This window comes from Panthera tigris, chromosome B4 (assembly GCF_018350195.1).
Source record: "Panthera tigris isolate Pti1 chromosome B4, P.tigris_Pti1_mat1.1, whole genome shotgun sequence".
NCBI classification, from domain to species: Eukaryota; Metazoa; Chordata; class Mammalia; order Carnivora; family Felidae; genus Panthera; species Panthera tigris.
The window spans coordinates 132,060,073-132,072,339 of NC_056666.1; the positions used below are offsets into that span (position 1 = coordinate 132,060,073).

Here is a 12,267-nt window from a genome sequence, read left to right on the forward strand (position 1 = left end):
TTGGAGCACACCAGGGGCTCTCTCTGCCTCTGGCCCGTCCCCTGCACTCTGCCAGGCACATCCCGCCATTTCCCAGCTCACACACCATCTGTGGCTCCCAGCTGCCGACAGAGCTAAGTTCAAACTCACCCTGGAATTCAGAGATTCAACAACGTTCATGAGGCAACCTGTATTTCTGGCCCATCGCCTCTCCCTGTCCTTCCCCCACCCCTGCAACGTGCACATGTACATATTCCCATGTGTGTAGTCACATGTACACACACATGCACACACGCGCACACATATATACATGTGCACATGTGTACACACCTACACATGTACACACAAACACAAGACCAAATACACTTACACACACACACCGTAATCCAAATTAATTTGTTAGTTTCGCCTGTATTTGCCTTGATCATTACACTCATTTACTCATTCATGTATTCGTTCATCCATTCAACATTCCCTTAGTGCCAGGTCCCTATTAGAGCTGGCATGCAAATAAGAAGGGTACGATTTCCCTGTTTCTCCTGGGAGTCGCCGCTGCATCCAATGCTGCGCCATCTCCTCTGTGTGTTTTAAGTCCTATAAAGCCCAGCCCAAGGTCCACCTCCCTGCACAAGCCTTCCTAGCTTCTCAGCCCTGGAGTAGCTGTCCCTGCATTTGAGTTCCTATAGCCATGCCATGTAAAAGAACTTTCCGGGCACCTGGTTGGCTCCGTCGGTTTGTCTGTTGGTTTCGGCTCAGGTCATAAACTTGCAGTTCATGAGTTCTAGCCCCACATTGGGCTCTGCAATGGCAGCACGGAGCCTGCTTGGGATTGTCTCCCTATCGTTCTCTCTCTCTCTCTCTTTCTCTTTCACTCCCTCTCTCTCTCTGCCCCTTCGAAGCTCGTGCTCTCTCTCTCCCCCCCAAAATACACAAATAAACATTAAAAAAATATTCTGTGATGATGGAAATGTTCTATATCTGTACTATCCAGTATGATAGCCATTGGTCCCATTGGCTATTGAGCACTTCAGATGTGGCCTGTGTGACTGAGGAACTGAATTTGCCACTCTAGAAACTCTGTTTTTTAAAGATTTTTTTTATTTGTTTTTTTAAGATTTTTTTTAAAGTAGACTCCATGCGGGGAGTCTGGGTGGCTCAGTCGGTGAAGCATCCAACTTCGGCTCAGGTCATAATCTTACTGTTTGTGAATTTGAGGCCAGTGTAGGGCTCTGTGCTGACAGCTCAGAGCCTAGAGCCTGCTTTGGATTCTGTGTGTGTGTGTGTGTGTGTGTGTCTCTCTCTCTCTCTCTGCCCCTCCCCCAATCACGCTTTGTCTCTCTCTCTCTCTCTGAAAAATAAACATTAAAAAATTTTTAATGAATTAATTACAATAAATAAAGTAGACTCCATGCATAACGTGGGGCTCAAACTCATGACCTCTAGATGAAGAATCATATGCTTTACCATCTGAGCCAGCCAGTCACCCCTAAATTTCTTCCTTTCGTTTAATATTGATTAATTTCTTTTGTTTTGTCTTTTTAATGTTTATTTATTTTTGAGAGAGAGAGAGGGATCGGGGAAGGGGCAGAGAGAAAGGGAGACACAGAATCCGAAGCAGGCTCCAGGATCTGAGTGGTCAGCACAGAGCCCGACATGGGGCTCGAACTCACAAACCTCAAGATCATGACCTGAGCCGAAGTCGGATGCTTCACCGACTGAGCCACCCAGGCACCCCAAGCATATGACTCTTGACCTCAGGTTCATGGGTTTGAGCCCCATGTTGGGGCATACAGCCTACTTTTAAAAAAATGCCCACCATGTCATGTACCTATCACACATATCAGATTCTCTCTCTCTCTCTCTCTCTCTCTCTCTCTCACACACACACACACACACACACACACACACAGAGTCACACTGTGAAACAGAATGGCTAAAGAAGGATCCTATTCATTTGAAATCGCGTTTTGCATTCCAGGCTCTTCTTGTTATGTTCTTACTGTATGCCAGGGGAAATGAGAAGATCCTATCCAGTTTTAAGAAGGTATTCCCAGTCAGTTTGAAGTAAAATCGTGGTGGAGGAGTGGGGGGACCAGGGCAAAAGTCCAGCATTTAAGGTACAATACCTGGGAACTCCTTGATGAAGAAGACCGTCCTGCCCTCAAGGAACCTCCCACCTGTGGGGGGAGACAAACCATTACCATATAGAATTTGAGTTTAACTGAGGCTAAGCATGAAGTGAGGGCGCTAGCCCAGACCTGGAGGGCCAGGAGACAACCACGGATGGAGTGACCAAACTGAAGACTCAGAAAAGTAGCTGGTGGCCTGGAAAGGAAAGCATCTCAGCAGGGGGAGCTCCCTAAGCCAAGACACCACATGTCAAGGAAGGAGGAGTAGATAGAAGGAATCTAATTGGTTTGGACCATAATGGTGGGCCATAAATGGCCACAAGGTGTTTGGGCTTTAGTGTGTGGGTAGTGGGGAGCCCCGGAAGAGTTTTATGCAGGGAAATTATCCTTTATATTTGCATTTTAGAAGGGATTTGAGGGAGAGAAGATTGAGTTAGGAGGCTCTCGCAAAAGTGTGGGGTGGTTGGGGGAGCTGGGGTTGGGTGGCAGTGAGGATGGAGTGGAGAAGACTAAAGAGAGAACAGAAGAAGCCTCTTCTGGCCTGGTAGCAGTGAGAGAGGGAAAAGAGTCAAGACCCATGCACGTTTCCCACTTGGGCAACCAGGCAGATGGTAGTGTCATTCTGGAGGAGAGAGATCCAGAAAGAACAGTGGGGGAAGGGGGTTGAAGAGAAGTGGTGTGGGTTCCTTTGGAGACTTCCCTGGAGGTGGAGGTGCCTGGGAGGACGTCCAAGTAGAGATGACCAACGGGCAGCCGGATGAGCTGGTATGGAGTCATGGAGACTGTTCTAGAGCTGAGATGGAAGCATGAAAATCATTCCAGCCAGGGAGAGGTGGGACCGCCCTTGGAGCGTGGGTGGCCCAAAGGACAAGAAGGCCAGAGATGAGCCCTCAGGGACACCGGCCTTTGAGGGGTGGATGAAGCAGCCTGGGAAGGAGTGGCAGGGAGGTGCGGATAAACCAGGGAACCCGAGTGTCTGGGAAAGTGGGGGCAGTTGCAGAGTGATTGGGGAGAGGAGCCTATATGGTTCCAAGGCTGCAGACACAAAGTCCCCAAGTCTGGAAGTTCTGGGAGGACAGGAACTTGCCTAGTGCCCAATCAGTACTCAGCAAACCATTCATGAATGAAAAGATGAAGCTTTCAGTAAGTCATGACTGGCCGGGGAGAGGCCTCGCTGTGTTCCTTCCTGTGGGCCAGCAGAGCTGGTCAGGGGTGAAAACTGTTCATTTAGCTCAGTCCTAGGGTCTGTATCCTCCTCTCCATGGTGCCAGCTCCAGCCGCCTCCTCTCATTCTCTCATCTTCTCTGGGCATAGGCAGTAGGCACGAAGGGTCCCCAAAGGGTCTTTTTTAATGTTTATTTTTGAGAGGGGGGAGGGGCAGAGAGAAGGAGACACAGAATCCAAAGCAGGTTCCAGGCTCCGAGCTGTCAGCACGGAGCCCGACGCGGGACTCGAACTCACGGACTGTGAGATCACGACCTGAGCCGAGGTCGTTCGCTTAACCAACTGAGCCACCCAGGCGCCCATGAAGAGTCCCCCATGTTTTACAACAGGCACTCATGACACAAATTCCCACCGAGGAGAAAAAAGTCAACCCTGGAGAATGGTATCTGATCTATCATGAAGTGGGCTATTTTGGGACTCGAATTACACAGGAGGGCTAGACACGCACACAGATGAACACAGTTACAATTAGCATTAACTACAAGGTGTCGTATCTTTGCTGCACACACAGCCGGCAGCCGGCAGCGTGCCCTGGGGAGAGAGGAAGGTGAACGAGTGCCAAGATGGGAGGAGGCAGCATCTGCTGGAGGAGGAAGCAGCATTTCTCAGGAAGACACAGTCACCTTGGGCAAAGTGGCCTCCGATATTGGAAGTGCCAGTTTGACAGGCTCCCCCCAGCTCAGGGAAATTCCAGACCCAAGAAGGAGGGACTGGTACAGGGCCAGAGGCTTTCTCTTAGGGTGTCACCGCCTCATCGACCATCCCCAGACACAAAGTAGACAGAACCTGTGCATAAAAGGAATCAATTTCCCCACGGTTCAGGCTTTTTAAAAATCTCAGTGAAAACGCACGGAGTGTTTGAAGGCCTGGGGGTCAGGCTTCGAGGACAGGTGCCCTAGAGTTTCCACTTGCCAGCTGATAACCTGGAACAGGTCGTCCAGGGCCTCAGTTTATTCATCGTTAACACCCCTCTGGAATCCTTTTTCACAGTCTATTTCACCAGATTAGGGGCGGATCAGATGAGATGATTATATGGTAAAATGCCGTCTCTGAGAGCAGCCAATATCCCCTGCTTCGTAAAGAGAGCTGTGGGGATCTGACTCCCAGCTAAACAAGGCAGAGCCACCAGGACAGCTAGCTATCATGTCTGAATCCTCTTTTTTAATCCCCAGTGGCGAGCATGTTATCTAGGACACATTCACAACTCAAAAATGTTAGTTGAATAAATAAGTCATTGGTCCCTAAAGGGGAATATTACAAAAAGACCACAGTGTGCTTCATATCAGTTACATCTAGGAAAGATTTTTTCCAGTATGAACTAGTACTAAAATATTCTATTCTGATTCTAACCTCTGTCCAATTCCAACTTATATCACGTAACATTTGTACTCCTTGAGAACACGAACCAGGTCTTAATTTTTTTTTAACGTGTATTTATTTTTTGAGAGATAGAGACAGAGCATGAGCGAGGGAGGGGACAGAGAGAGAGAGAGAGTCACAGATTCTGAAGCAGGCTCCAGGCTCCGAGCTGTCAGCACAGAGCCCGATGTGGGGCTTGAACTCACGAACCACGAGATCATGACCTGAGCTGAAGTCGGACGCCTAACCGACTGAGCCACCTGGGTGCCCCAACACAAAGCAGCTCTTAATCATTGCATTTCAACAGGAGCTCTACGTGAGCAAAGACCTGGTTTTGCTCAGAGCTGCACCATCATACCTAGAACAGAGCCTTGTGCTTTGTAAGGCTCAGTAAGGATTTGTAAATGAATGAATGGTTTCTAACCCATAACACCATGCTAGGCATTCAGCAAATATTTGTTGAGTGAAGAAATGATTAAGCAAGGAGAACACTGTCTCTTTCTAATGCCCCTTTCTAATATTCTCAACTGAGGTGGTATAGCAAGGTGGGTGGGTAGGCAAGCTCTGGAGTCAGATGATCTGGGTTTGAATCCTGACTCTCCTACTCACTAGGTGACCTGGAGTAAGCTACTGAACCTCTCTGTGCTTCAGTTTTCTTACCTATAAAATGGAGATAATAGAGGGGTCTACATGGCTCCGGGTCCGACTCTTGATTTCTGCTCAGGTCATGATCTCACAGTTCACGGGATCGAGCCCTGAGTCAGGCTCTGCTTTGACAGCCAGAGTCTGCTTGGGATTCTCTCTCTCCCTTTCCGTCTCTGCCCCTCCCCTGCTCACTCACTCACACTCGTGCTTGCTCTCTCTCTCAAAATAAATAAATAAACCTTTAAAAATAAATAAAATGGGGATACTAATAATTTTTTAAATACGGTCACATGAATTCATTTGGAGGATCCATAAAACATTTAGCACAGTGCCTGGCACATAGTAATTGCTGCTGTTTTTTAATGACCATATCCGTCTCTTAATAACCTTCAGTGCCTCCCTTCTAGCTACAGAATAAGATAAAAAATCAAGGTCCCCACAGTTGGGCTCCAATGTCCCTCTCTTTCCAGTCCCATCTTCCCACACTTTAGCGCTAACTACCCTTTCCTGGCTTGTCTGCTAGGCTAGACACTCCACTAAGCAATATGTACCCATTCACTTATTTCCCTTTTCATGAAGGCCTGTAAGGGAGGACATTTTATTGCACATATTTCACTGAAGATGTGACCAAGGCTCAGAAAAGGGAAGTGACTTTCCCAGGGACACACAGCTTATCCCAAGGAAGTGAGATTCCATTCCAATTCCGCCCTGACCTGAAAGTTCATGCTCTTATTCCCTGGACTCTGAAACCTTTGCTATGCAAAGTGTGGTCTGTGAACCAGCGCTACCAGCATAACCTGGAACTTCCTAGAAACGAAGAATCTCAGGCCTCACCTCAGACCCACTGAATCAGAATCTGCATTTTCACAAGATACCCCAGGTGATTTCTATGCCCAGGAGTTAGAAGCACTGTTGTAAACCCCTTTCTAGGGGCGCCTGGGTGGCTCAGTCAGTTAAGTGTCTGACTTTGGCTCAGGTCATGATCTCGCAGTTTGTGGGTTTGAGCCCCACGTCGGGTTCGGTGCTGACAGCTCGGAGCCTGGAGCCTGCTTTGGATTCTGTGTCTCCCTCTCTCTCTGCCCCTCCCCCCACTCGCACTGTCTCTGTCTCTCTCAAAAATAAATAAATAAAAGAAACCCTTTGCTACCAGTCAGACACAAAAGCTAATTAAGTCAGTACTAGATCTCATTTAATCCCAACAACAATCTGGGAGGTATCAGGAGGTCAGCATTGTTATCCCATTTTGCAGAGGAGGACACTAAGGCTCTGAGGGTTAAGTATCTTGACCTGAAGCCACATATGCCTGATGTCAGCATGATGCTCTGGCCATCTCCCTCTGCCTGGAGTGTCTTCACTCCCTCTGTCCCCTTGAAATCTCATCCTTTAGACTCTATTCAAAATCCCCTCCTGCTGAGTGAAGCCACTCTTATCCACATCTCATTGGGCAGATTAATGATTCCTTCCCCCATAGTCCCTGCAGCTCGCGATGCACATACCTTTCTCTTGGCCCTAATTCATTCTGTTTTAAAGAACTATGTGCTAAGTGCATACTGCATGCCAGGCCCATGGCGGGCGTTGAGTAAATGTCTGTGCCCAAAGCACTGCGGCTTGAGTTGATCAAAGTACTTTCATCACACCTGTGCTATCCTCCTGGGTGTCCCTGTTCCTCCCACCTACGCCCCCCCCCCCCAGCTCCCCTATGCCCCTGGAGCACAGTCTGGCATCTCTTAGTGCCTCAAAATCACTAGGAAGCAAACTAAATGCTCTCCATTCTAAAGGTGAAATATGTTTAAAGATTAATTAAGAGTAGAATGCTGCCAGGAGCGAGGCCTGGGCAATTCCTAAGGGTGCCAAGGTGATAGGCAGCTCACGGCCCAACACCACCAATCTTTGGGCTGACACCAGGTGGCACAATGACCAACTGTCACAACAGTGGCAGATATTTGAAAATCTAACCCTCATTTTCTCACACCATCAAAGGAAGGCCCAGAAATAGTAAGCAACCTCTTCAAATACCCAGGGGTTTAAAATCAGGTCCTCAGGAACCTTCTGTCATTTTGTAAGCAGAAAGGGCGAAGGTGGCTGAGATGTAGGGCAAAGATCTCTGAGACACAGAGAACCCAATAGTCCCCATGCACTGCCTCTCCTTTTCTGGGAGGCCTGGTAAACCCCGTGCTTCAAGGCCTCAATTTCCTCAGCTGTAAAATGAGGGGGTTGGACTAGTTTCTAATGCTTCTTCCAGTTCTGAGATGCTGTGCTATAAAATGGGAGAAATGTGAACCTTTGGTTGCTATGATCTGAAAATATTTTGAATGTGGAGAATCAAATTGTACAGCAGTGCATGAACAAAATAATATGTTAATGACTAAGAAGATTGTATTTAATCCAATGGGAAACAGCAGAGCAGCCCGCTGCTGGTGATGTGTGTGTGTGTGTGTGTGTGTGTGTGTGTGTGCACGTGCGCGTGCGCGCGGCTTTTTTCCTTGAGCTCAAACATGTACTTTGAAATCACTAATACAGTAATCAGGCCTCTGGCAGCCTGTCTTGCCCAAACACACACACACACACACACACACACACACGCACGCGCACACACACATCACTTCAAATTAAAATGGGGGGAGATTAGATCGCTGCTGCTTACATCCTTGCAGTATTTGGATTTTTTTTTTAAGAATTTTTTATCGTGGTGAAGGTGCTGTATTGAGAGCTTCTGGAGCCCTCTGATCTCAGAACTGGGACATGCATGTGCGTCGGGAGCTGGGGGTTTTATTAGCATTTTGCTTTTGCACACCGACTGCCTCCCTCAGCCGTCACCATCCCGTCTGGCTACAGGGCCCCCAGACCCTCAACGAGGGGAGTGGTCAGATCCACCGCCCCAGAGGCACCCCGGCCAAAGCACGTGCTCGCGGCCATAACCGCGGGGAAAATGAACGCGCGCCGCCTGCTACGTGTCCGGCCGGGCGAGGCGGCGGGAAGGGTTAGATCGCCACCGAAGGGTCGGGGCCAGGAGGCAGAAGCGGGCCAGAGGCCTCACGTGCGTCTAACTAGCACACACACCACCCCCACCCCCCACCCCACCCGCCGCCCGCCCCTGTAGGTCCCTGCCCACCCTGGAGCCCCGGACCCGGGTCGGCCCAGCAGGCCTAGGCCCCGCCGCTTCCCCTGGGAACCCCCCAGGCCACCAGCCGGGCTAGCTGGCCCGCTGGCGGAGGGCGCGGCCGCCCCTCCCCACCCGACGGCCGCGCCCGCGCCCCGGCCCGCGCCGATTGGCCGACCTCGCGGCCAGGTGAGGCAACCCCGCCCCTCGGCTCCAGGTGCGGCGGTGGGACCGGGGCCGCGGCCCGGGCCGGGACGGGCGGCCGAGGCGCCATGGCCGAGTCCCAGCTGAGCTGCCTGGACGAGGCGCACGTGAACGAGAGGGTGACCGAGGCGCAGGCCGCCTTCTACTACTGCGAGCGGCGGCGGGCCGCGCTGGAGGCGCTGCTGGGCGGCGGCGAGCAGGCCTACCGCGAGCGGGTCAAGAAGGAGCGGCTTCGGGACTTCCTCTCCAGCCAGGAGCGCCAGGCCCTCCGCGCCGCCTGGAGCCCCTACGAGGATGCCGCCGCCGCCGCCGCCGCCGCCGCCGCCTCCTCCGCCGCTCGGGGCAAGAGCAAGGCCAAGGCCAAGGCCCCGGCCCCGGCCCAGGCCTCTGCGGAGCCCGGAGAGTCCCTCGCCTACTGGCCCGACCTCTCCGACACCGAGGTGCCCCCGCTGGACCTGGGCTGGACCGACACCCGCGTCTACCGTGGCGTGAACCGCGTCACCCTCTTTACCCACCCCCCCAAGGAGGAGAAGGCGCCCCACCTCAAGGAGGTGGTCAGGCAGATGATCCAACAGGCACAGAAGGTAGGCCGCTCCCCCGCCCCCACCAAGTGCAGCCCCTTGGACCAGGCCCAATATCAGAGGCAGGGCCTGGGGCAGGACTTCCTGACCACCCCCAGGAAAATGGGCCCAGAACCTTCCCTTAAGTCAGGGGGACTGGTGAGGCCTCTAGAGAAGATGGATGTGAACCTTGGTGAATTACAAGGCGCTGGACAGTGGTTTGTCATCATTATTGCAGTGTCCAGAGGGCTGGCTTTCCTCTGCCCTGTGCTTTTACTTCCCTGTCAGGTTCCTCTCTGTAGAGAAGGGTGGGGGCTGTAGGGTTTTGTGGGAAAGTGGGCCACTCCAAAGTCTTGATAATAACCCATGTGATGCCCTGGGATTTACAAAACATATCTTAGGCCATTTTTTCATTTGGTCTTCAGTCATCCGGAGGAACTGGGCAGTGAGACTTGTACACCCCTACCCCAGCCATGCTGCTCTTAGGAGGCCCCCCAGAGTCAACAAGGGCCTGGCATTCACACCCCCTGGGGACCAGTACTAGAAGTCAAGCAGCCAGGAATGAATGAAGACATGTATTTTGAGCACCTGTTCTGTGCCTGGCTCTGTGCTGGACACTTTGACTGGACTCAACGGCTGAGGGTGGGGGGAAGCTCTCACTTATTGTGGCTACTCTGCTTGGGGGTTGAAAGGAGGGGATGTTCAGAATGGCCGGTTGGAATACTGATGGGCCAGTAGGTTGTGGGGCAGGGAGAAAAGTTTAATCTTTACTCTGTGCCCTTGGGTAGGGGCACCTGGTTGGGTTTTTAGATAAAATATAAAATATAGGACATCCCATTAAATTTGAATTTCAGATAAACAACAAATAATTTTTAGTATTAATATGCCTCAAATATCACATGGGGCATATTGATATTAAAATGTTATTTGTTTATCTGAAATTCGAATTTAATGTGGCATTCTGTATTTTTATTTGCTATATCTGACCCCCCCCCACACACACACAGAGATTTGTTAAGAAACACCAGCAGCTTAGGGGTGCTTGGGCGACTCAGTTGGTTAAGCATCCGGCTCTTAGTTTCAGCTCAGGTTATGATCTTACGGTTCGTGAGAGCCCCCACATCAGGCTCTGCAATGACTGTGCGGAGGCCTGCTTGGGATTCTCTTTTCCTCTCTCTGCCCCTCTTCCCTCTCAAAAAGTAAATAAATATACATTTAAAAAAAAAACAAAAAAAACACAGCAGCCTTTAGTGCCCAATTCAGAATATACAACAGGAGTGACTTGGGTTCACCATTCTCATTCAACTCAATGGATGTGGTTGGAGTCCTGTTACCTCTGGAGGCTGAAGTGGCCTGGCAGGGAAGACTAATCTAGAAAGACCAGTCCCGGCGCTTCTCTTCCAGGAAGGGGGATGCTTCCTGGAAGAAGGAAGGAAGGGTTAACTTTCCCATACTCCCTAAGAAATTCCTCCCTATCTGCCTGAGCTTTCTTTGTATGTTGCATTCTGCAAAAGAGAAAAGCCAGTTTGAGAAGAGGAGAAAGGACCAGAATGGCAGTGCTATGCAGCAGGCTGCAGCTGGAGTAAGGGGTCAGGTGTCATGATGGGATGCTAAAAGCCTTGATTTGTTAGCGCTTGATATGGGCCAGCCCCTCTGCTACTAATTTGCTTTCATTTTCTCGTTTGCTTTTCACAACAACTAGGTGAGATGGGTATTTTCCTTATTTTTTATTTTTTTATTTTTATTTTTTGGTTCAGAGCAGTATTTGCCAAAGGCCACACAGCTAGTAAGTGGCTGCACCAGGATTTGAAAGCCAAAGTCCTTGCTCTTAACCACTGTGCTACTCTGCCCTGCTGTCTGATGGCATTGCAGCAGGATTAAACCAAGCAGCTTGAATGGAGCTAGCCCCGTCACAACCTGGGGGTGTGTGCCCTGTTACCAAAGGGAGAGACAGGACACCTGCCCACTGGGGCTGCTGGTCCCATTGGGATGTCAGGAGTCTCCTGTGTCATGCAATGTTCTTAGCTCTTTAAATATTTAACAACAGAAACTTTAACAATTGTGAACACATCCAATATGTACATATTTAACTAGTCGCTATTTCCTGAGTGCCCTGTGTGCCAAGCACTAGCCATAGAAGGATTTAAGCTGTGGTGTTTGCCCTCCAAGAGTTAACTTAAATGCTGAGGGACATGCTGGAAGAAAAAAGCGTTTTTGAGCCTGATGTGCCTAATCTAGGAGGGCTTCCTGAAGGAGGTGAATTGCAGAGTTGAAAAGGGGAAAGAGAAGGACACTGGAATGGGCAATTTCTCCGTTAAGGAATTTAGGAGCAGGAATGAGAGATTTTTCCTTCAAAAGAGAAAGCAGCTCTGGCAGGAGGAAAGGGCTACCCTGGTGGGAGCTAAGTACTGTGTAGGGCCTGGGCCGAGGATCTGAGTCCAAAGCAGGTGACCAACCCCCTGGAAGAGGCAGCTTCTGACCCTGCCTGTGTCCACCCAACTCCCAGGCCTTCTGGACCCCACGTATTCACTGTCGCCCACGTCTGTGCAGCACCTTCTTCTCAAAGACCACGTGAAATAGGCAGGCCAGAGAGGTTGGCCTGTTTCACAGGTGAGGAAACTGGGGCACAGAGGAGGAAAGGGGCTTGCCCAAAGGCCATGTTGTTGGTTATGGAAAGACCCAGATCCCTGGCTTCTGCTCTACAGGCTACACCCTCTGACCCCTGTCTGCTTCACCCTCACCCCAGCTTGTTTGCACTAGATTCTTCCCCCTTCCTTTTCACCCTGAGGCAGGGAGTTTCCTTTGTCTCCAGGGAGAGTCAGCCTGCTGTGAGGCCAGAAGGGACAGCCAGAGATGATTAGATGAGGGCGACTATGGAGGGGATGCACGTCCAACTGTGTCCCAGACGCTTTCCTATTTTATCTCATTTAATCTTCAGAATAACCTCATGAGATGCTGTCATTTTTACTCCTGAATGACAGACGGGAGTGGCCGGGACATGCCCGCAGCCGAAGACCAGTGAGGGTTTCGAACCTGGGCCTCAGAGATATGGAGAAAGGAGCCTAAC

General features: G+C 50.5%; 1 protein-coding gene across 1 annotated transcript in view; it reads left to right on the top strand.

Annotated features, from left to right (window-relative positions):
* The first annotated feature begins 8,648 nt into the window (after positions 1–8,648).
* FAM83F (family with sequence similarity 83 member F) overlaps positions 8,649–12,267 on the top strand; it is a 33,173-nt gene continuing 29,554 nt past the window's right edge. Inside the window, 1 exon segment of the mRNA XM_007099188.3 lies at positions 8,649–9,224. Within this exon segment, the coding sequence (XP_007099250.2) occupies positions 8,709–9,224 (516 nt within the window). The 5' untranslated portion in view covers positions 8,649–8,708.